The sequence below is a fragment of the Dryas octopetala genome, chromosome 6, assembly GCF_963921425.1.
Source record: "Dryas octopetala chromosome 6, drDryOcto1.1, whole genome shotgun sequence".
NCBI classification, from domain to species: domain Eukaryota; kingdom Viridiplantae; phylum Streptophyta; class Magnoliopsida; order Rosales; family Rosaceae; genus Dryas; species Dryas octopetala.
The window spans coordinates 12848050-12871805 of NC_141371.1; the positions used below are offsets into that span (position 1 = coordinate 12848050).

General features: G+C 35.6%; 3 protein-coding genes across 3 annotated transcripts in view; 2 read left to right on the forward strand and 1 right to left on the reverse strand.

The window, feature by feature from the left end:
- Positions 1–3701: 3701 nt before the first annotated feature.
- Positions 3702–7131, forward strand: LOC147282505 (uncharacterized). The gene is made up of 2 exons (XM_086248524.1): positions 3702–4116; positions 5968–7131. The coding sequence occupies exons 1-2, from the start codon at positions 4026–4028 to the stop codon at positions 6762–6764; spliced, it is 888 nt and encodes a 295-aa protein (XP_086104650.1). The 5' UTR covers positions 3702–4025; the 3' UTR covers positions 6765–7131.
- A 4469-nt stretch (positions 7132–11600) lies between these two features.
- LIS (WD-40 repeat family protein / small nuclear ribonucleoprotein Prp4p-like protein) lies at positions 11601–16097 on the forward strand. Its single transcript, XM_086247870.1, has 5 exons — positions 11601–12686; positions 12960–13413; positions 13530–13727; positions 13857–13938; positions 15653–16097. Exons 1-5 carry the CDS (start codon positions 11941–11943, stop codon positions 15745–15747), a joined length of 1575 nt encoding a protein of 524 aa, XP_086103996.1. The 5' UTR covers positions 11601–11940; the 3' UTR covers positions 15748–16097.
- Positions 16098–19958: 3861 nt separating this feature from the next.
- LOC147282507 (uncharacterized) overlaps positions 19959–23756 on the reverse strand; it is a 6641-nt gene continuing 2843 nt past the window's right edge. Inside the window, exons 4-11 of the mRNA XM_086246675.1 lie at positions 23588–23706; positions 22549–22664; positions 22319–22446; positions 22133–22219; positions 21368–21428; positions 21247–21287; positions 21026–21146; positions 19959–20442 (exon numbers count right to left, since the gene is read on the reverse strand). Coding sequence (XP_086102801.1) covers positions 20383–20442; positions 21026–21146; positions 21247–21287; positions 21368–21428; positions 22133–22219; positions 22319–22446; positions 22549–22664; positions 23588–23706 — 733 coding nt within the window. The 3' untranslated portion in view covers positions 19959–20382. The remainder of the gene's footprint in view (positions 20443–21025; positions 21147–21246; positions 21288–21367; positions 21429–22132; positions 22220–22318; positions 22447–22548; positions 22665–23587; positions 23707–23756) is intronic.

Consider the following 23756-nt stretch of genomic DNA (forward strand, 5'->3'; position numbering starts at 1 on the left):
AGTATACGGGGCGGGCCGGAGATGATATTACCATACCCGCTTAATCGGGGCGGGTCCCCACGGAGATTTTCGGGGGCGGGGAATTTTGTCATCCCTAGTCCTTATCTATCAATTTAGGGTAGAACATGAAATTACATTTTCATTAAAGTGTTGGTACTATTAATGAATTAGTCGGGACTAAATAGCGGCACCCATAATTGTATAATATTTTACTTTCCATATATTGTATAGATTTTTTTTTTTTTGTTAAATAGTTGTATAAATTTCACTTCCCATATATAATTGTATAGATATTTCACTTTCCATATATAATTGTATTATTTGTATATATGTGGTATATATTTTGTTGTTGTTAAGATATCTCAAACGGACATGTTAGAATCAGAGCTGTGACTGGTGGAAGCTATATTTGTCAAAGCCATCAAGTGGTACATTCGATTTGGATACATAGATATGCATCATGCATGAGTGATGAGTCGTACAATACAACCAGGACTTCTCATTTATGCAAAAATAAACACCTCATCTTCATAATTCATTCCTTTTTTTTTTTCGCCAGCATCCTCCCAATTCATTCTTTTATTCATTCAATATTCCCTGAAACTATTTGTTTTTACCATTGGATTCAATATGAATTAAAATCTTACTTAACTATGAATTTATGCCTTTCATTGCTACCTTTAATCATTACCATTCACTCCACACCAGCACATATAAACTTGAAATTTTTTGCTTTTCAACAATTACCAACCTTCTTCTTTTGGTACATCGATCTGGTGACCGTACACCCTCAGTCTCTCACCCCATGTAACCATACAACAGTACGTACAGTAATATATGCTCAAAATTTCTTATAGCTAATGCAATAACTTGTATATTTTTTCTCTTCTTTACAAAAAGTAATAAGTCAACTTTTACTATAGATGTGAGGATATATGCTGAATGTACTACTACAATATTTATAAAATGATTATAACAAATGTCATATTTTGCATTAATTAATAGCACTTTTTTATAGAGTGCTTTATCTTTAATTTTTAGGTCAAAATTATTAATTTATTTACTTAGCAAGATAGACGGTTGCATTATTATTAATTTAAATTTTGTTTAATTATTGTTTTTCTGTTTTGCCCTTACTTTATTAAATTGTCCTATTGTAGCATTTTTTTTAGTAGGAGGGTATTTTTGGGGTTTATGAAAATTTCACCTAAGAGGCAATTGTTTTATATAAATATACAGTCAATTAGAAGTATGTCCTATTTTTGAGGGTCATTTACTAAAACCATATAGGAATTTAGATTTGTACTCAATTCAATTTTTTAGACTAAGCTCTAAAAAATAGATTTTTTTTTCCCGAGTTTTGAGGGTAAATCCTCATATTTTCACTTCATCCCCTCCTATGTATAAAATGAGCTTGTGCCCAAAATTTCAGAACTAAACTTTAACATAAACGCTGATAAACCATCGATCGATTGGTACAATTGAAATGTACCCATAAAGAATTTGTTTTCTTCTTTGATTATTTTCTGTTTTGTGAGCTAATACATTTTTATTAGATTTATATAATTTAAATCTCACAATTAATTTTAGGATAATATTAAGATTTAACTATCATTAATTTTAGGATAATATTAGACATTTTTTAAATTAAAAACATATGAACAAGATTTTTGGACCTCAGTCAAAAAAAAAAAATTAAAATATTAGTCTGGAGAGAAAATTGGACTGGCTTATGAAGCACTCATAAATATATTAGGGGTGCGTTTTTTGATCGACAAAACCGAAAATACTGATAACCGATCCAATCGCTTCGATTTGTGAAATCTCGGTTTTGGTCTTATAACCGAATCGTTCCAAGTAAAAGCGGTGTCAAAAACGGTTCGTCTCCCCAAACTGGCAGTTATTGATATCGAACCGACCAGTTTGGTTATGCATCTCCCAATTCTCATTCTCTCTCTCACACTCTCAAACCTCCATCACCTTTAGAAACCAACAACCCAGCATCTCTTCTCTCTCATTCTGGGTTGGGTGGTGCTCCAGAAACCAACAACCCAGCATCCCACCACCACCTCCACTTCTTCCACCACCATCGACCACCAACCCAGCACCACCCAACCCAAAAACTAGCAACCCAACCCACCACCACCTTCATTTCCTCCACCACCAACGACCACTAACCCAGCAGCACCATTCAGCTCTCACAGTCTCTCCTTCTTTTTCTCATTCTTTCTCTCCGTCTAAAAATGACTTCCACCGATCGACATCGAAATAGTTGGTAAACGACGGCCGGCGGTTCAGTGGTGGTATTGTTTTGTGTCATTCTGCTTGCGTTGGTTCGGTGGTCGGTTATGGCCAATTGGTTCGGTAACCGAACCCACCCCTAAAATATATTACATTTCAGGACAAAAATTATCGTCGAGCTCTCAGCTGAAAGTGTCGAGGGATCAACAACTGCATATGCATATATTACTTGCATCTGCAATTTACTACAGTTGTTGCTTAAAAACGGGAAAGGTGGTAAAAAAATATTTCAATCACGCTCGGCAAGAGGTTGTCACGATGTGAGGTCTAGACTCCATCGAATACTTTGTACAACTGATAAACGAGATATGGTTAAGAAGATACGCATCGTTGTAGTACCAGTCGATTATCCTTTGACCCTAAATTAGTGAATAGACAGAGTAATGATAATTAAAATATAGCAATAAGTGTGTCTAATCTCTTCTGAGCAAATGATGAGACTATTTACAAGGGTCATCAATGAGGTATCATTTTTAGACAGGTGGACCTGTCATCTGGCTGTCTGATGGCATGGATGAGTCTCAAGCGTCATTATTTTTGGCCAGGGTGCTGTGTCTATTTGTTTTAGGGTTAGCGACCCTTGGTTGATCGCTGGAGAAACTTTTGGGATGCCGACATCTTGTCCCACCAAGGTCGTTGATAACCAGTTTGGCTGATTGAACCTAGTTTGGAGGCTTGTGATAGTTATGCTCGGTAATATGTGATAGTTATGCTCGGTAATATGGCTATGTATCAACAACTGCATCTGCAGTTACAACATTGCAGCTGCATTATGTTTTCTCGATAAAAAAACTAATTTTAAATCTTTAAACAATAAATCCCTTAAAATATACTTAATTAAAGACACTATAAAAAACCTTATCATCCTCACAAATATTAAGATTTAAGTTGATTAAAGAAAAAAAATTTGAACGGTAACTATAAATGCAGATGTAGCTGTCTAGCGTTTGGCAAAACAACGAGTATTCAGCGGTTAAATTTACGTTGACAAATGTGCTTAACGCGCACGGATTGTACTTTTAATTAACTTTATAATTGCGTGTATTTATGAATAATATTATTAAATATCTAGTAGCAGGAAGGTTTTTTTTTACTCGGACATCCACCAGTAGGAAGTGATAACCAATTTTTTTGGAAACTTTTATATAGATTTAAATGTCCTACTTTTAGAAAAGTGGATTAGTTTATTATTATTATTATTTTCCATTGAAGTTAAAAAAAAATGATAATAATATATCATTCCTAATACTAATTACACATGAATCTAATAGCGTTTGCCAAATGGCCCAAATCTATCTCCTCACGCCACATGAACTCTGTTGTTAGTCACCGACTCAGTCGTCATGAAAAAGGTAAGTAGGATGGATCGATTCAGTAATTAACTAGGAAACCAAGGGCAAACAGGAAACCAAACCAGGGGCCCTTTTAAGGAAACAAAGCTCTAAAGGACGACAGTTCTAAAACCTCGGAAGTTACTTCCTTTGATCACATTCTGGAACGTCCTCACTTGTCTTTCCCTTTTAAAAATCTCACACGCTTCTTCAGTTTCTCATCGGATCTGCCTCATCAAACACAGAGACCCATCTGCTCAAAACCCCTGAATTTCCAAATTTTCCTCTTGATTATTTTCTGCTAAAATCTGATATTTTTGTTTTGTTCTGAACCCACAAATTCTTTGGTGGTTTTGCTTTGATTCTGGGTGTGTTGGGCTTCTTTTTCGGTTTATGATCATGGGTAGTTGGAGAAGACAACAAGGTGATACTTATTATCAACAAGCTCCCGCGACTAAATTACAGTACAGAAAGCCACCACAAGGTATTTTTTATGTTATTAAATTTTGAAACTTTTTTTATTTTGAGCTGTTACATGAGCTATACTTTGTAATTTTTTCTTTTATTTTAAGATTGTTTCTCTTAACTGGGGTTTTGGTTCAGGAAAAAGGGTTCTCCTTTGATTTTCATATGGTGCCTCTGTTTGTGTTGTATATGAATTTTTTTTTTCTTTTTCTTAAGCCGCTAAATAGGTTACAGCTTTGTTTGTTTTGGGAATTGCTGCCAGATTTTTTAATTTCCTTTGTATATCTATAGGCTTTATTTATTTCCACAGAAACTAGTTTCATGGAAAAGTTTTTGGATTGAAAAAATTTTCTGATGGGGAAAATTTTGTTTTTTTTAATTTTCTTCATGTTTGGATGGGTAGGAAAGTAATGGAGATATAATATTTATTGAGGTATTACAAATCAAACAACTAACAAATATTTTCTCTGTTAATCTCTCATCTTTTGGGTGGGTCCGAAGAGAAAAATAAGTTTCAAAAAAATATCTTCTCTTCTCTCTGTTTCTCTCCCCATTTTACTCCAAGCAAAAACCCATCTCTTCTTTATATTTCTCTCATATGTCTTAATTGACATATAATCAAGGATTTTTTTTTTTTCTAAAACCTACCAAACAGCAAATAATTTCCCAAGAGGAAAATTTTCTGCTCCCCCGAGCTAAGTTTGTATAGTATAATTATCTTCTTAGTTATACAGGTTTTTTTTTGCTGGGGATTTAAACCTTATTATTTACATTCTGGCTTTAGTCATGTGGTTAGTTTTGCTTATGCTAGGTGGTTTACGGTTTAGGCCTATATAATGGTAGAAGTTCTTTTTTTTCTCTCTGTTTTAAAGATTACCCTGTTTGAATTTTTCATTAAAATAGAGAGGTATTCAAGCCATGCTTTAGTCGATATTTGTTTTTGGGTAGATTTTATAGCAAGGGATATGGATTTTGGCGGGTTTTTTTTCATACATTTTGTTGCTGTGATTAGTTAGCATGTATGACTGGGAAGTGCAGTTTTTTGTTACTGTTTTCTCTTTGAGGTCAGAGTTTAGCAGTTTTTCTCATAAAAAGGGGTCTTCTAATATTTGAACCGTGAGAAATTTAACTTTGGAGAATTTTTCCTTTTAAGTCTTTGTTAAATTGCAATTGCTGGTTGAAGTTATGTTATGGTGGTGTGTTTGGTTTTAATGGAGAGTAATGTGGCATTTGGGTTTTCAAATAAGATTTCTGCTGATTTGGCTAGTTTAGCCATTAATGTTGACTTGAGATAGGTTTTCAGTTTGTTTTGTCTTTGAAAGGATTCTGCTTTAACCACTTTGAGTTCCAAATGCTGTGCCGAAATTTGAGGACCATTGGATTCTCAAATTTCTTTAATTTTGTAAGGATTCTGCCTACCTTGTTTGAGTTTCATATGTTATGCCGAAATTCTAGGACCTTTGATTGTCAAATGTGGGAACACGTGGATGCAAATTTTGGAAATTTGTGTAAGTGACTGGAAAGAAAAAACATGCCAAATATGTGCAAATTCTATGGAAATCTGTAACAGCTAAAAATTTGTCTTTATCGGTTATGTTTCCATTGTCGTTTTTCTGTCGGATTTACCTCTAAATATATTTATAGCATTATTCTGCAAGGTTTTATCGCATATCCATCTCTGTGATCATTTATTGCATTTGTTTCTCTAGGTTGCATTATATTTTCATCTCTGTGATCATTTATTGCTTCTTTTTCCCTTTCTGAAATTTCTGTTTCTTTTACAGATTTTGTTTAATTTTTAACCTAGTTTTGTATATTCGGTGGGTGCATGATCCCTGAATTTACACTTTACTCGTTTTTGTTTTTGCAGATAGTTGGCAGTTAAGTGTGCCTTCCTGGGAAAAGAAATTCTGTACATCTGTTGGCTCAGTTCCATGGCAAAAGCTCTTAGAAACAAAGAAGTGCATGTATCTCTACGACAATGTTGTTCAATGGAATGATTCTGCTGGTGAAGAGGCGTTCAACAATGCAAAAAGCCGGTTTTGGGCAAAGATTAACGGCCTTCCCTGTGACATATCATTGCCTGATCCTGACATATATATTGATGATATAGATTGGAACTCCATCATTGATCCTGAACTGGTTTTGGACTTGGAAAGGGAACCCAAACCCGCTGATGACAAAACCCGAGATGAGGCTGTTATTTTTGGTGGTCCTCTCCTTTTGAATCAGTCGTTTTCGTGCACCGGATGGGGTGAGGCTGAAGAGAATTTCAAAAAAGAAACCAACATAGATTCGGGAAATTGGGATTGTGGATGGAATGTGGATAATAAAGAAAATCCTGGGGAACCTGTTTCTGCTCAGAGTAAAGGACAAGCCATAGGAGGATGGGATAGCAGTAATTGGAATACGTGGGAGAATAACTTGAGTGAATGGAATAACAATTTTGATGATTCTAAGAATATGAATTGTAGAAGAGGTGATGGAGCTTTTTGGGGAAAGTTGGATGCAAATAACAGGAAGAAAGATGGTGGTGGCAGTTGGTACAACAACTCAAGATACAAGACCTCGAGATATCACAGTGATTGTTATCAGAAAGATCGAGGGTGGAGGAGCAGAGGGAGAAGGAACAGAGGTGATAATGTAGGATATGAAAATCTGCTTTGAGGGATTGGAACTTGGAAATGTCTAAGAATCCATGGAGTTGGGAGAAACCAGTTTTGTGAGTGTCTTGAGTAATGGGTTTATGTGTATTGTAGTAATTTTGCATTCTTTGGTTGTCTATAGGACATAGAGTATATAAGGGTAATATGAAGTTGGCAAAGTCCCACCAACCAATTCTGTTAATTCAGTTTGTACGTGCTGGACACTTGTGATATAATGAAGACTCGACTGAGATTTTGACATTTTGTAGTAGGCCTGTGAGGCTGTGAAATCGGATGAGGGTTATCTTAGTTTGATATGTTTGTTGGTTATCACAAAATGTGTTAGGCATGAGACATTAAGAAATAAAGAAGGCAGTGCATTGTTGGTATTGGCACCTTTCATTCATATTTCCCTATGCACTTTTTTCATCAGTTTCTAATTTGAAAATTGAAAAGTAATTGTGTTTATGTCTAGCTTCTAGTTGGAAAATTCTTCAGCTAAGGAACGTGTCTCTTTTAATCAGAATATGGAGACTTTGGTGTTTCGCTGATGATAGGGACCACTCAAACTCATGCATCACAAGATGGTCTTCCCAAGAAAAACAAGTGTTCTTTTTACTTTTTTTTTCTTTAACATGGGAGGGCCAAAGACCCAAAAAGAAAAAAACTACACTAGGACATCCCTAAATCTCACAAAACCAAAAGTATCCTTAGACATAGGACTAGCAATAGTTCAGACAAGTTACTTTGAAAGCTAAGATAAACTGACAAGTCAAACCATTATGATTATCTTCAATATCAGTTCGTAATAGGGACAACAAAAGCCTAAATTAAAGGTCTTTGGTCAAACAAGCAACGTTCTTTTGAAGTCCAAAAAATCATGCTCAAGGAAAAAAAAAAAAAAAGGTTACTTTATCTAGCAAGTCAGAATGAGAGAAAAACTTAACTTACACTTTACTCGGTCCAAAACTTATTTTCCTAGACAAAATTAGCCCGAGTGCTCGACACTCAAAATGCACTTAAAATTGTAAATGCAACTCAAAAGTTAGCTCAAAATGTAGATGCATTTGCATCTCAAAAATTGCAATAGCTGCATATGTATTTGCAGCTCAAAATTGCATAGGCAACTCAAAAATTAGCTCTTCTAAAAAAACTACAGATGTAAATGCAGATGCTCAAAGGCTTCTGTCTAGCGTTCGGCAGCCTTTTTTACTCTGACGTACGGGAGAGCGGAGAGGCAGAGAGAGGAGAGGGGTGGGTGGGCGGGCGAGCTGGGTGAGGGAAGATGCGACGAGGATGAGGGAGGGGTAGGGGGATGGGACGAGGAGTAGGTGGGGGGGGGGTAGAGAGAAAAGAGGAGAGGCATAGAGAGATGAGAGAGAAAGTGAGGCAGAGAGAGGAGAGGGTGGGGAAAGGGGGGCCAGGGCTAGGTGGTGGGGGAAAGGGGCGGGGCGGGGCGGGGTTGGGTGGTGGGCGGGGATTGGTGGGGGAAGGAGGAGGCTCCTTTTTTTTTTTTTTACTTTTTAAAATTCAATTAGTTTTATTTTGTGGATTTTTTTATTTTTTAGTTTCTTTTAGTTTTATTTTGCAAACTTTTTTTTATGATTTTTTTTCTTTTTATAATTATTTTTTAAGTAAAAAGACTAATTTGCCTCCTCAAAATTGATATTTTTTACTGAAAACCTTTAATTGAGCTAAACATAAAGTCTGTGATTCTTAATTAGAACAAATTAAATGTGGCATCATCAATTACGACAAGGGGTACATTTAGAGTATTTTTGCTAAAATCATCCTTAAAATGTACTTTGATTTTATTTTTTTAGGTGTATTTTCACTTAAGAAGCTTGCGTTTTTGTGCTTTATAGTAATTTATTAAAAAAGTTCATGTCAGCTCATGTCCATACCAAGCAAATCCAAAATCAAGAAGAGACATACTAATCTTAAACAAGCTAATGTCACGCTTAAGACACACAATGTCTAAACTCAAAAGTTCCACACCCCAAGTGTGCCTTGAATAAAATGAATCTTGACAAGTGTGACATAGATAAAATGTACCTTGGGCATACCTTAGCAATTAAGGCAAGATGGGCTCTTCACAAAATGTGCCATGACCTTAAGCTTGTAAATGTTTTACATTGTCACAAGTAGATCTCCCAAACAAGAAAAAAAAACTTACCTATAATAGAGATAGAAGCTGACTTGGCATCCCATGAGATGTTTTATTTTGAAATTGGATAAAGTTTTATGTGATGAAATATAAAAACATATGTTCTATTATATTATTGAGTTAAGATACCAAATCAGCCATATTCCTATTATAGGAAAGTTTCTCTCCCCAAACAAAGTTACTAAATCTTACTTAGAAAACCGAATTCAAAGACACAAAGGGAAAAAAAATTAGAGCAAATTACAATTTAGTACCTCAATTTTACATGTTATTTCAATTTAGTACCCCAACTTTGAAAACTTGCAAAAAAATACCTCAACTTTCAGTTTGTGTCAAAATAGTACCTCCGTTAGTTTTTCTGTCAAATAAACCGTTAGCTGCTGATGTGGCAGGAGTATTTTTGTCTTTTTACCCACAATTAAAAAATAATAATATTTTTTAAACTTTTGAATAAAAAAATTTTCTAAAAAAATTAAAACTTTCAAAAAAAATTTTAGGGGAGAATGGCAGGAGGGTCGGGGGGGGGGGGGGTGAGGGGGGCTGGGTTGGGGTTTAGGTAAGGGGGGGTGAAGGGGGATGGGTCGGGGAGGGGCTGGGTTGGGTTGGGTTGGGGGGAGAGAGGTTGTTGCTGGGTGGGGGGTGCGACGGGGCTGGGGGTGGGGGTGGGTCGGGCAGGGAGAGGGGGATGGGTGCGGTGCGACGGGGTTGGGGTGGGGGGGAGGGGTGATGGCTGGGAGGGGAGAGGAGGGGCTGGGTAGGGGGTGGGAATTGGGGGGGGGGAGAGGGTGCTGTGTAAAAATAATTTTTAAGAAAATTTTTTATTTTAATTATTTTAAGAACATTTTTTTGAAAATTTTTTTATTCAAAAGTTTTTAAAATATTATTATATTTAAAATATGGGTAAAAAGACGAAAATACCCTTGCCACATCAGCAGATAATGGTTTATTTGACAGAAAAACTAATGGAGGTACTATTTTGACACAAACTGAAAGTTGAGGTACTTTTTTGCAAGTTTTCAAAATTAGAGTACTAAATTGAAACAACATATAAAATTGAAGTACTAAATTGTAATTTGCTCAAAAAATTAATACCATTTTAGAGAAACCCTAGATCTATCGTTTTGAGAGTCTCTTTTGCCTCCGTCCCTTTCTCTTTCTCTTTCTCACCTTAAGAATCACAAACTTCTCAAGCTTCCTCCCAATGTGGGAGCTTCCTCCTCAAATTGGAATTTCTATTACCCTTTTGGTGATTCTCTTATGTTGCTCACAAATCTTTTCATTCAATTCCTCACAACACACCTGTTTCTTCTTCCTCCGCTTGTCTGTTTTTATTGTTTTTCTTCTTCTTCCTCCTCTTTTTCTTCAAATTTTTGCAAACCCCAACCACTAAAAAAAATGAAAAAACAAAAATGTCAAAAAAATTAAGGGCCTGTTTGGTATTCTATTCAAAAACTATTTTTTGTTTTCAAAAACAAAAAAACAAGTTTTAGTCAAAAAAACGTGTTTGGTAGACTATTTTTAAAAACAGTTTTTAGAAAAAAAATTCAAAAACATGTCTCTTTTTAAAAATGATAAAACATCGTTTTTCTCATTTTTTTTGCACTTCCTTTTTTCTTAGATGTCATCATTTAAAAATTGTTTTCAAATTTCATACCAAACACGTTTTCAAATTTCATACCAAACACGTTTTCAAATTTTAAAAATTGATTTTGAAAACTCACATTTAAAAAAAAAAAAATCTTAATTTTTGAAAAAAAAAATTGAGTAGGGTACCAAACGGGCCCTAAAAAACCCCACAATCCTACCCCTGCCCTAACGCATCCCCCACACCTCTTCTAATCTTTTTCCTCCTCCTCTTCTTCTTTGTTTGCAAACCCCTCCATCATCTTCACCCACCTTCCAAGATCTCAACCATCTCACCATCCTCATTGTTGTCGACTGGAAGGGAAAGGGGTACGACTTTTTTTTACAAAGAAGAAGATAAATCCATGGTGAAGCAAACATAAAGGGGTTTCTAAAGAATCTTTAGAAGTTTTTAAATTTAAGATGAAAAGGAGAGAATTTTAAATTTAATGAAAAAAATGCAAAAATTTTAAATTTAAGAAGAAAAAGAACAAAGGAGAAAGGGGTGCGTTACTGCATTATGGATTCGTAGGAGTTGGGTTTTTTTAAAAGTTAATTTTTTAGTCAAAGGGCTTAAATGCTTAATGTACTAAAATTCCTAAAAAAGTGGTCATGTGAAAGTTAATATTTTGAACAATAATGCTAGTTGTATCACATTTTTTCTCCCACATTTGTATCCCACATGATGTGTCATTACTTTATTAGAAATGTATTTTCTTTTTCTTTTTTAGATTTTATTTTTAAATTTTTAATGTCCAATGTATGAATGCCATGTAAGATGGTATGAAATTATGGTATAAAAATGTGGTAAGTGTAGCATTACTGTATTTTGAAACAATTTGAGAAATTCATAGGCAACTTTGGCGCGTTTTGAAGTTTGTGAATTAAATTGACACAGGTTAAAATTTGTGGATAATTTTTGTATTTAATTCTAAAAATAACTTAAATATTAAAAACTGGAGTAGCCTAATTAGAAGGACTTAGAATTGCTCTGCCACCCCCCAAGTTCGATTCCCTCTCCCAATAAGAAAACTCCTCTTCCACATTTTTGCACAGGCCATATTCTGCTGTTTTTGAAAGAGTAGACTATTTTATGCACAGACCCTCTCAAATCGGTCCATCATTAACTCAATTTCTTTTTTTCCTACCTTCCTTGTAGTGTTGAAGGGTTTATTTACCTTAATCTCTGGGCCTCTTTCCACCCATTTTGGAAAACCCAACCCAAACGAAGCCATAATAGCCTAATAGGTAGGGGGTCTCTGAAATCCGAAGGGGACGAGAAGAAGAGAGAAGCTCAGTGAGGGCAAGGGTTTGTGTTCAGACTCCTTTCCTACATTGCCCAGGAAGTGTTTGTTTATATGCTTCACTGAGAACAAAACTGTGTCCGCAGCTCTCTCGGTTAGCTATCATGGCGATGGAGGACGAGAAATCCTCATCAACCACAGCAGACCCACCTGCCGCTGCTCCCGTACTCAGACCGCCGGCGACCCAAAATGGCGAAGCGAGGCCGAGCACGAGCGACTCGGACTCGGACGAACCAGGCCCCACCTGGGGTACCAGCGTTTCGGGTCCGGAATACGAGATATCGGAGGAGAGCAGACAAGTGAGGGAGCGGCAGGAGAAGGCAAAGCAAGAACTTCTGATGAAGCGGCGCGCTTCGGCCCTCGCCGTCCCCACCAACGACATGGCGGTGAGGGCCCGTCTTCGGCGGCTCGGCGAACCCATCACTCTGTTTGGGGAGAGAGAGATGGAGAGACGAGACAGGTTGAGGATGATAATGGCGAAGTTGGATTCGCAAGGCCAGTTGGAGAAGCTGATGAAGGCTCATGAGGAGGAGGAGGCTACAGCTTCTGCTGCTGCTGCTGCAATGGAGGATGGTGACGACCAAATGGTGCAGTACCCTTTTTACACTGAAGGGTCCAAAGCTTTGTTAGGGGCTAGAATTGATATTGCGAAATATTCTGTTAAGAGGGCAGCGTCGCGGCTCGAACGGGCTCGGAGGAAGAGGGATGACCCAGATGAGGATGTGGATGCAGAGATGGATTGGGCTTTGAGGCAGGCTGCAAGTTTGGGACTTGATTGCAGTGAGATTGGGGATGACAGACCGCTTTCGGGTTGTTCTTTTTCGCACGATGGCAACCTGCTTGCCACTTGGTATGTGTCTCACTACCACTCTTTTTCGGTTTATGACTTGAAAAGTTATTTGGTTGCAAAGTATGATAATGCATGATTTGTTTCCTGCTATTTGAGTTTTTATGTTTAGAAGTGAAAATAAACAAAATTTTACCCTTTTCATAGTCAAAATGCTAACTAGTTCCTTGTAGGATGACCGTGATTTTTATGGCTTTGCTAGTGTTATAGATTTCATGCTAGTATACTATTGTACAAGAGGTTGATTGATTTAATGCATTGTTTTGTTTTCATCAGTGCCTTAAGTGGAGTTGCCAAGTTGTGGAGCATGCCTGAAGCAAAGAAGGTTTCTACGTTAAAGGGACACACGGAGCGCCTGACTGATGTTACGTTTTCTCCTGTGCACAACCTCGTAGCAACTGCCTCTGCCGACCGGACTGCAAGGTTGTGGAATACTGAAGGAACTCACCTGAAAACATTTGAGGGCCATTTGGACCGTCTTGCACGTATCGCCTTTCATCCATCAGGAAAGTACTTGGGTACAACTAGCTTTGACAAGACATGGAGGTTATGGGATGTAGAAACTGGGGAAGAGTTGCTTCTTCAAGAAGGTCACAGTAGAAGTGTCTATGGGATAACCTTCCACCCTGATGGATCATTGGTGGCATCTTCTGGCCAAGATGCACTTGCTCGTGTTTGGGACCTCCGTACTGGTAGAAGTATTCTTGCCTTGGAAGGCCATGTCAAGCAAGTAAGACTCTAATTTCATCATTTAATTTTTTTTGTTTCTTTTGTGAGGTGATGAGGAGGGCAATTTTTGTACTCATGATTCACTCAATAATTTGAAAATTTGATCTTATCTTTCAGGTTCTTGGACTCAGTTTTTCACCAAATGGTTATTATTTAGCCACCGGGAGCGAAGACAACACTTGTAGGATATGGGATTTAAGAAAAAAGAAATCCATATACATCATTCCAGCACACGCCAATCTCATATCACAGGTCAAATTTGAGCCTCAAGAAGGATATTTCTTGGTAACTGCTTCGTATGATATGACAGCAAAGGTATCATTACTTATTGAGCACCATGATTTCTTCTTAGAGAGTGAATTGGAGTTATTATTATTGCTATTACCATTTTATTGGTTCATATATTGATTACACAATATTTAATTTTCTGTGTGCATTTTCCAGATATGGTCAGCTCGAGATTTTAAGCCTGTCAGGACACTCTCTGGACATGAATCAAAAGTTACTTCTTTGGATGTTGCAGGAGGTAAGTTTCTTCAACCCAAAATTCTTTCTCCTGTTTTCACCCATTTATGTATGCATGAGGTTTTTGGTGTATGACCGTATCAAGTGGCATAGTTCAAAGCATATTAAATTGATGGGTAGAGAGAAGTGTGGGCAGGTTCACTTTTTGGTATGTTATTTTCCTTTTACTATTAGTTATGATATACGGGGCTGTGCAGGGGGGGAGGGGGATTGAACTTGGGACCTCTTTAGCTAGGTGTGTTTACCAACTGGGCTATGCCCCAACTTCTTTCACCTTTTGAATTCTGATGTCTATACCTCCTTATATTTGTGTATACATATGTGCACTCCTTTTACATTCTTCACCCCTCCCTGACCTTGTAATCTATTAGGAATCAGAATGTAGTCATATTTTTTCCCCTTATATTGTGTGAATGTGTGTACAGAAAATCACTGTATCAACTTTCTTCTGTGTACAACCAAAGTTCTTGTCATCATGCGCTGAATTCACCAGATTAGATCTCATTTTCATTGGGTAACTTAACAGTACAAACCCCTGTCAGAATAAAGTGAGAGATTTTAGTCTATTTTTTATTGTTTCCTTGAATCATGAAGAATATATAAATGAACTTCCTTTGGTCCAAAGAATGGTACTTTCAGACATCTAAGTATCACAAAGGCAATTTGCTTCACTTCTTCAGGACATTACTTTTTTTTTTTTTAATTTCTTTTTGACACAAGATAAGAATTGAACCTAGGACCTACCACTTTCCCAGCCTACCCCAATGCCACTTCAAGAAAATGCTTGAAATCACAAATTTTCTACAAATATTATTCCAGCTCCACTAGGTGCAATTTGTGGTATTGCATCATATTTTTGCTTTGTGTTTCTGTGGTTAGAAGTGGGATTTCTCTGTAACATTTCATCAGTCATCATATTTAATGTTCTCTAATTAAAAGGAATCGTCAAATATAGTGGGTTCTCAAATAGTGTTTTTATGTGTGATGTAATAATTTCATGGCCATGTGTGTCAGAACAATCATATCTTGAGCTGGTGCGCTACAATTTCTTACTTCGGGGTTTGGTTATGAACTTAAGCCTTGTCTCTGATCCACTCCTTAGCCACTGAAGCCTATGTAGGTTATGAGTGCAAACTAAGTTTTGTCTATTTAGCCCAAGACAACTCATTAATTTACAATGTCCTCTGCCTTTAGTTCTCCGTTTTTTCCCCCCTCTTTGGCACTCTATTTCTCTTTTTATTTTAAGAGATATTGAATATATCTGTACCACCCTAGCCTTTTCCGTGTTTCCAATTTCTTTTTGAGAATAAGAAGCTTTAAGGACAGAAAATAAGATGATAAATGGAAGTTCTATGTTTCCAATATCCTTTGATTTGGTCAGTAACTTTGCAAGAAGCTTTAGCTTTTCATGAGTATTACCTCTTTGCTACATTGCATACTCTTGTTGGCATAAAATATGCAGATGGGTGTAGGAGTAACCTCTATGAATTCATATCTCTTCATTGACAATCGTGTGGTGTGTCATTAACTAATACAACTCTGTGTGTAAACAAACTCCAATTAAAAAAAGAAAAAAAGAAAAACTTTAGCCGGCTGTTGTGAGACTTGTTAATCAAATTGTCTTACCTAAGAATTAGTTCTAATTTAATTGCTTTTCTTGAAACTTGATAGCTAATTTCTGCGGCTAACATCCAGAATTATATTTTTTTTGGCAGATGGACATCACATTGCTACTGTATCACACGACCGAACCATCAAACTATGGTCCAGCAGTACCAATGAGAAGGATGAAGGAATGGATGTGGATTAAGACCTGTTGGGTTGTCCTTAGAACTTCCAAAAGATGGTAAGTGTTGGTCGATCTTAATTGGGGATAAGTGGATTATGGAGAGACAGTTTCTTCCAGACAAAAGCTTTAGTTCTAGGTTTGACATCCTAAGGGACATGAGATAATGTCTCTTACAGTTGGAAAGACATCATCAACCTGCCTTTTTCATTGGCTGTTTTCAGATGGAACCCTTGCTAACTGGTAGATATTTGTGTAGTTTGACTATTTTGAGCTGTGAAAGCACTCAGATGTGTGCTGCCAACGGAAGAGAGTTTGTTATATAATGTGAAAGGCTTGCAATTCCTTGTTTTTTACATTGTATGCGCAATATTAAATTAGGCTTAATTATCGATTTACCACCCAAAACTGTAACTCATTCCCACTTTACCACCTGAAAGTTTTTTTGTCCCAGATTACCACCTGTAACTTACATCCGCGTCCCATTTTACCTTGTTCCGTCAACAATTCTGTTAAATTCCGTTAATGCTGACGTGGCGCGCTGGATGTGCGTCACGTGTCATTTTTTTTTTTCGCATTTTTATTTTTTTTATTTTTATAAACTTTGAAAATTAATTAAAAATAGCTCCGAACTCAGAAAAATACACGAAAAATTCCTACGGACTCGTCTTGACTAGCACTAATTTACTATAAGGTTAAATTACCAATTTGCCCTCTAAAAATTTTCAAAAAAAATTAGAAAGTCCAAATTTATTTCTAAAAAATTAAAATAAATTTTCCTCTATTAAATAAATTCTAGAATTTTTGTAAACTCTTGGACAAATTCTCAAAAATATTTTGAAAAATTACCAAAAGCTTGTTTTAGAGAATTATTTCGAGACTTTACAGAAATTTTAGAATTTTTCTAGAATTTATTTTATAGGGAATTTTATTTTTCTCTAAGACCGAGAGGTCTTTTGGGTAGCATGTGTTCACGAGAAAGGTTTTGTTAGTTTTTAGAAGACTAAAGGTGCAGACCTCATATTTTTTGGAGTTCGGGAAATTATTCTATGAATTTTCAAAGAGTCTAGAGTATTTTAATTTTTTAGAAATAAATTTGGACTTTCTAATTTTTTTGAAAATTTTTAGAGGGCAAATTGGTAATTTAACCTTATAGTAAATTAGTGCTAGTCAAGACGAGTCCGTAGGAATTTTTCGTGTATTTTTCTGAGTTCGGAGCTATTTTTAATTAATTTTCAAAGTTTAAAAAAAAAAATGTGACACGTGGCGCACATCCAGCGCGCCACGTCAGCATTAACGGAATTTAACAGAATTGTTGATGGAACAAGGTAAAATGGGACACGGATGTAAGTTACAGGTGGTAATGTGGGACAAAAAAACTTTCAGGTGGTAAAGTGGGAATGAGTTACAATTTTGGGTGGTAAATCGATAATTAAGCCTATTAAATTATTACAGCTATTGCAATTAATTCCTTCTGCTTTTGTGGCTCACTTCTTACATTTTGCTTAGTTTCGATAAAAAGAATAGAGTTAAACTCTGTGAGAGTTGTATACATACGTAGTCAGGAAATAAATAATTTAGTTTTAAGCCATTGCGTACGGCTTAAAAATAAATAAAACTTTTATGTAGTTTTATAAGTGAAACATGCATTTTTATGTAGCTTTTTGCTAATCTATATATATTATGGAAATATTGGGGTTGGGAAGAGGTGTAGAGCACTCTTTTCTATACACTTGACACACACACACACACACATATATATATATATATATATATATATAAGAGCAAAGAGGGATGGGAATCCTAAAATAAGCTTATCTAATCTGTGTATTTTAGTTCAATAATCGAAATTGTCTTAAATTTTAGGTTTCTATTCAAGGATCTTACAAAAACTTAGATAAATTTGAAATCATTAAAACATTTAATTGTGACAAACATAGTGTTTTTAATTAAGCACTACGTTTGTCTATTTGGACACTAAAATTATGTAATTTATTATAAATTGATGTGTTATATTCAATTAATAATGATTTTTGTCATTGAAAATTTGTAATTTTATGTGTCCCAATTCAAATTTGACAATTGTTCAAAAGTGACGTGTTATATTAGATTAAAGAAAGTTTGTAACTTATGTGTTAGTTCCTATTCAAATTTTTCAGATGTTCGAAAGTGATGTATTATATCGAAAGTTTGTAGCTTTACGTGTTAGTCCCAAGTTCAATTTGACAGTTGTCCAAAAGTAATGTGTTATATCCAATCAAAAAATGGTTTTTGTCAATAAAAGTTTATAACTTTACGTGTTAGTCTCGATCCAAATTCGACAGTTGCCCAAAAGTGATGTGTTATATCCAATCCAAAAAACTTTTGTCAATGAAAGTTTGTAACTTTACGTGTTAATTCCAATCTAAATTTGACAGTTGTCCAATAGTGATGTGTTATATCCAATTCAATAATAACTTTTTTTAATGAAAATTTGTAACTTTACGTGTTAGTCCTAATTCAAATTTGACAATTGTCTGAAAGTGACGTGTTATATCTAATCTAATAATGACTTGTATAAAAAAATTTATAATTTTACGTATTAGTTCCAATCCAAATTTGACAATAGTCTAAAAGTAACACATGAACAAATACTATACAGCGTATTGACGTGTCATTGCCAATGTGCGAACGCCACATGTCCTAGAATATTCATGAATGACTATATATGATAAGCAAAGTGTTATTTAGGTCTCACATTCACATTCGAATCTTCCTAAAAATCATTATGCATTGCAATTTTTATTACTTTGTAACTACTCATATATTCTTTGGTTTTATATCCATTGTGGTATATGTCCCAAATCAAACCCTTCTCTATGAAACCCTACCTTCAAAATGTTAGCAAGACAATTGATTTGCTCAACAAATTCATCGGATCAATGATTTACCGGACACAAAGCGCAACAACCCGAGAGCCTCCTCCTCATGAGGACTTCCATCGCAAATATTATGGAAGCTATCATTTGGGGCTGCCGAATCAAACTGATCAGATTCATTAGAACAACCATGCTGGTTCTAGCAGCAGTGTTAGAACTGATATGGAGCTGCCAAATGGGAAGTTTTGAGGCACTATGGAGGCATTTCTGGTGGAAGTGAGATGGGGCTGTCTCATTACGGGAATATGGAAGATAACATCACTAATATGAGAAATGACTTGGAGCCTAATTTGATGCCTTACAATGGAAATACTGGAGGGGCTGCCGGAGGCAACAGTGCTAGTCCTGTTGGAGTCAACAATGGTGGAAAGGATGCAGGGCTGCCTTCTGTATTAATTTCGGGCTTTCCAATGATGTTAGCAAAACCCTTTCTTTCATTGAATTGATGTACTCTTACAGAGGTCTTTGATTTGGTTTTCTTTTGGTTATTTTTCTTCCACTTTATCAAAAAAAAAAAAAAAAAGTTTCAATTTCTCATCGATAGTGAAATATTGTTGTCTTTTCTTATAATTCTACGCAACTGTCTTGTTTCGTTTGTATGTATGTATGTAGCAAATATATATAGAAATTATGATATGGAACTAACAAGTAACAACACAACATTGAGTACGAAGATGTTATTTCGAAACTTCCATTTATCGCACAAATTAAATTCTTTAACAATATCTTCCTCCCTCTATAGATAGTTAAGACCAAAACTTAATTATAATTTTCTGAAAACACACATACTTTCGTGTATAATTATGCAAATTCCGGGTAAATCTTATATGTTTTTTCATGCCAAAAACACAACTCTTATCTAATTTCATCTATGCCTCACTTCTACAACTTCATTGATCCCAAGTTCGCAACACATGTGCAACAATCACATAAGCTCAGTCATCATGTTCAATTTCCAATAATATACCGTTTCTCCACATAAGTCTGCTGAATGATCTGTTCAATAAATATTTTCTCACATGTCCAATTCCTAATTGTAGCTTATTGGCTTTTGAGCGAATCATTCATTAATATTGCACCAAATCATTTGGCAAATGTATAATATATACGGGCACGTGTCTTTATTTCAACGAGTATTTTACAATAAATAGAACACATGGCGCCGTAAGATTAGAATCGTACCATACGTGCTGTACAATTGCCCCATTAAGACTTTTCTAGGAAGAGATACACGTTGTAAAAAAAAAAAGATGAAAAATGCAAACAACCCACATCATCAATAATCAGTTTAAACAAAAAGTTGTTTTCATCAGAAAATAAAAAAGAGAATAAGTTGTAAATATAGAGAAATCTTACAATAATAATTCAGTAACAAGTTAGAAGAATAGACTAGTAAACAAATAACTGTAAAACATATAGTCTAGCATACCCAGTAAATTTAAAAATCTTGCCGATTTTTCTTATCTTCAAGGGCCAAAATACAAATTGTAACTCGAAATTTATCTTATGTGAGCGATTTCTTTAAGATAATTCAAACAAATACAAGTTGGAACCTTAAGGATGTCAAAACTTCAAATCATTTGTATTTTAACTAAAAGATGTACTCTAGTATCTCTAGCTTTAATCCGCTTGCAGGAAGTCATACAGTACAACATGCTTCCTCCAGTAAGCAAATGTGCGTGGATGGTCCGTGAATGTTAATAAAATTAACCACAAGCTACTTTCGTTCTTTCTGCCTTATTTATTTATACCAACCAGCAAGGAAATACCTCAGCACGAAACAGAAGCAGCATACAATGGCCTGTTGCATGTAGGCATTCAACAAATGAGACATTTACACAATTAACACAAACACAAACATGTACACGAACACAAAGAATATTCTTAAAAAATCGTCTGGCATGCATTTGAGTTACAAACCAGAGATAATGTGTCAAAAATGTGGAAAAGCACAACAATACTATTCGCCAAGGATTTGCATTGTCTTCCCAAATAAGGCTGACTGTCCATAAGGTTTCGCTTGGAGCCAAAACCACTAAAAACCATTCTTAAGAGCTGAATACATTTGGTAAGATAATCAACTAAGACTTACGCCCCTGCAGATAGCTCAAGTGTGGAGGATAGTTCATGGGTTCAGTCTCAACCTAATGTACGGAAAGAACAATCAACTAAGACTTAACCACAGAAAATGGGGGGAATGCATGGATCCTTAAGCTGCCTGGTTGGCTTCTTAGTAACCAATTTGCCAAAATCAGAAAATATATTCATGATATATTACAAGTCTCTAGTTGGGTTGGTTTTAAATTTTTTAGGGTTGGGAGCCTGACTGAAATTACATACATTAAATGTGCAAGTTATAGACAAAAGTAACATGAATAAATCACCTGAAAAACTAGAAGACTGATGCAAAGTGACTTCTCTGTCCTCCTGCCAAATAGTCTTAGAAACCAGTTTACAAGTGTCCCATCATTTGTCCCAGTAAGCAGCCCTGTTGCAGGATCAAACCTGAAAAAGATATGCGAGATAATTTAAAATGACTATTCACACATAAGATGCCTCCATCAGTTCCTAAAGTAATCTTAAGTTAAAATTTACACAAAGCTACCTAGGCAGACGATGTCGTGGACATGGAATGATGCCAGCAAGCTGAAAAAGGTAACAGAAGATAAGATGCTTTACATGTCATGAATTTGGAGAAAGGGAGAGAGAGAGAGAGTAGATCAAACCTGAGGCAGTGACAAGAGAAAGTTCAGGACTTGCGGGAAAAAGAAAATCAGGAGTGTTTCACTGTAAAAATTTGAGAGGAAAAAATAGGTCAATCATCAGGCACTGTATAATAAGCATGGTAACACAAGCATAGAAGATCAGAAAAAAGTTATACCAGGAAAGAAACAGCCCGACTCCTTAAGGGGTATGTAGTTGATCTTCAGCGTTAGTTGAAAGAATTAAATGTGTACTTAAATTTTTCTGTTTAACTAGAAGGTAATCATAATGAGATCCACATATTTTCTCACTAATTGCAGATAAGTTGTACAGCCTGAGGTTCAATTCTCTAACACCTTTCTCTTACATGAGAACACGTCAGAAAGAAGCCTTCTCTGATATGAGATTTTAAGGGTGAGGGAGAAATTATATCTTAAGCAACGACAGAAGCAACTAGCTTTCAGTTTGAGAAAAAAAAACGGAGAAAAAATCAATTGAAACAAGAGAGCCTAATAATATTTAAGTTTCCATCTATCACATAGATTTGAAAATTAGAAAGTAATATCAGGTTTCCGAAACAGGAAGGCACAGCTTTTCTAGGGCACCAAAGGCAAGGAATTTTCACCATTGTTTCTTTTATCTATGCAAGATTGCGGGGTCCAGCTAGAAAATTCTCCATGTATCAAAAGTTTACACTGGTATGGAAAGCCATAACTAAAAGATGCCAACTTAAGGTCCCACGTATAATCTGTATTACAGTGAAAATGCAAAAATAAGGGAGAACACACCTAAAATGGCCTAAAATCCCAACTACAGCCATAGTCATCCCAGCAAAGTATGTGTAAGTATCTCCAACAAAAGCTGAAGAAGGATACCTAAAATAAGGAAAAAGGAAAATGTTAAAGTATGTTTTATACAAGACAAAAGCCATAAGCTTAAGCAACTGAGTAAATAAATACAGAAAGAACCGTTACCAGTTGTAAGAGAACAATGCCAAGGAGGTGGCCAGTAAGGGTTGGACAAGATATAGAGAGAATGCATGTGCCTTCTTATACTCAGAATCTGCAGATGCTCCAATTTGCATGATATTGTGTATTAAAATCTGCAGATCAGTAACAAGTGTCATTTTTTTTTTATGAGAAGCAACATGTGTCATTTTGTAACATAGTTGGAGTGCAACTGTTTCATAAGTCTTTATACTTACAGCAGATGCAATAACGACTGTCTGCCCAACTTCAAGACCATTCAAGCCAGCATGAATATTTATGGAGTTTGTACAGAAAACCGCCAAAAGTCCCATGTATAGTTTATACATCCATCCTTCACATAAAAAAAAAAAAAAAAACAGGAACATATATATGATGAAGGATAAGAATTCATTTGTCTATCTAACAAACAACATTACAAATGCGTAAATAATAACAATGCTATTGCATATATTTTGGATAGAGAGATGTTATTGCATATAAATTGTTAATTTAATTACTAACTAGTTATTTTTTAATTTCTTTAATTTAATATAAATTGATTTCTTGAATTGACTTTTTTTATTTTCTAATTTATAACAGAAAGATGCTGAAATTACAAGTTTCCCTATGCCTTGTTTGTGGGTCGCATTCCACTGACTCAGGTTTGATGCTAAATTTTATTAAATATTCATGACAGAGAAAGCTCGGTGCTAGTGCGTGTCGAGAAAGAACCTAAAAGTATTGGTACACATCCGTTCTTTTACATGTGAAAAAGAATTAATTACACAGTCAGATCATATTAAATAGAAAAAATCTAAACCTATTATATATTAAATCATTTCCCAGACAACTTGGTTACACAAGTTCAAGACAAAAATTACAAGATGTATTCAGGCTGATGGGATGAATATCACTTGGGCCTACGACAGGAAATCTGGTACATGTCATCCATACATTAAGTTTAAATGATCCCAATTCATAGTGTTGTTAGTTTACACACATGTAATCAGATTTGTCTGATTACATGTTACCTGATTCCTCGGAATTCAAAATGCTGAACCTAATATATAAACTCACAAAAAAAATTAATTCCCTGGACATGGCTTCTAGTGCGTACTTTTTGATGCTAAACATTTTCAGATATAACATTGAAATATATGACACTTATATCTTCTACATTTTAACAATAAACCTAGCATCATTACTAGTGGTGGGGGGGGGGGGGGGGGGGCAGTAAATTATTACTATAAAAGAGTTTGTTTATTACGAGCATACCTAGATCCCAAATCTCTTGCCCAACATATGGAATAAGAGGCTTTGGTATGATGATAGTTGTATGTCCAGCATAGGCCATCAGCAGAGGCAAAGCTGCAATGGATGGCAATAGTAATTTCCTGCTCTTCACAATCACAAGAAAGCACACAGGAAGTCAATCTAGCATTAA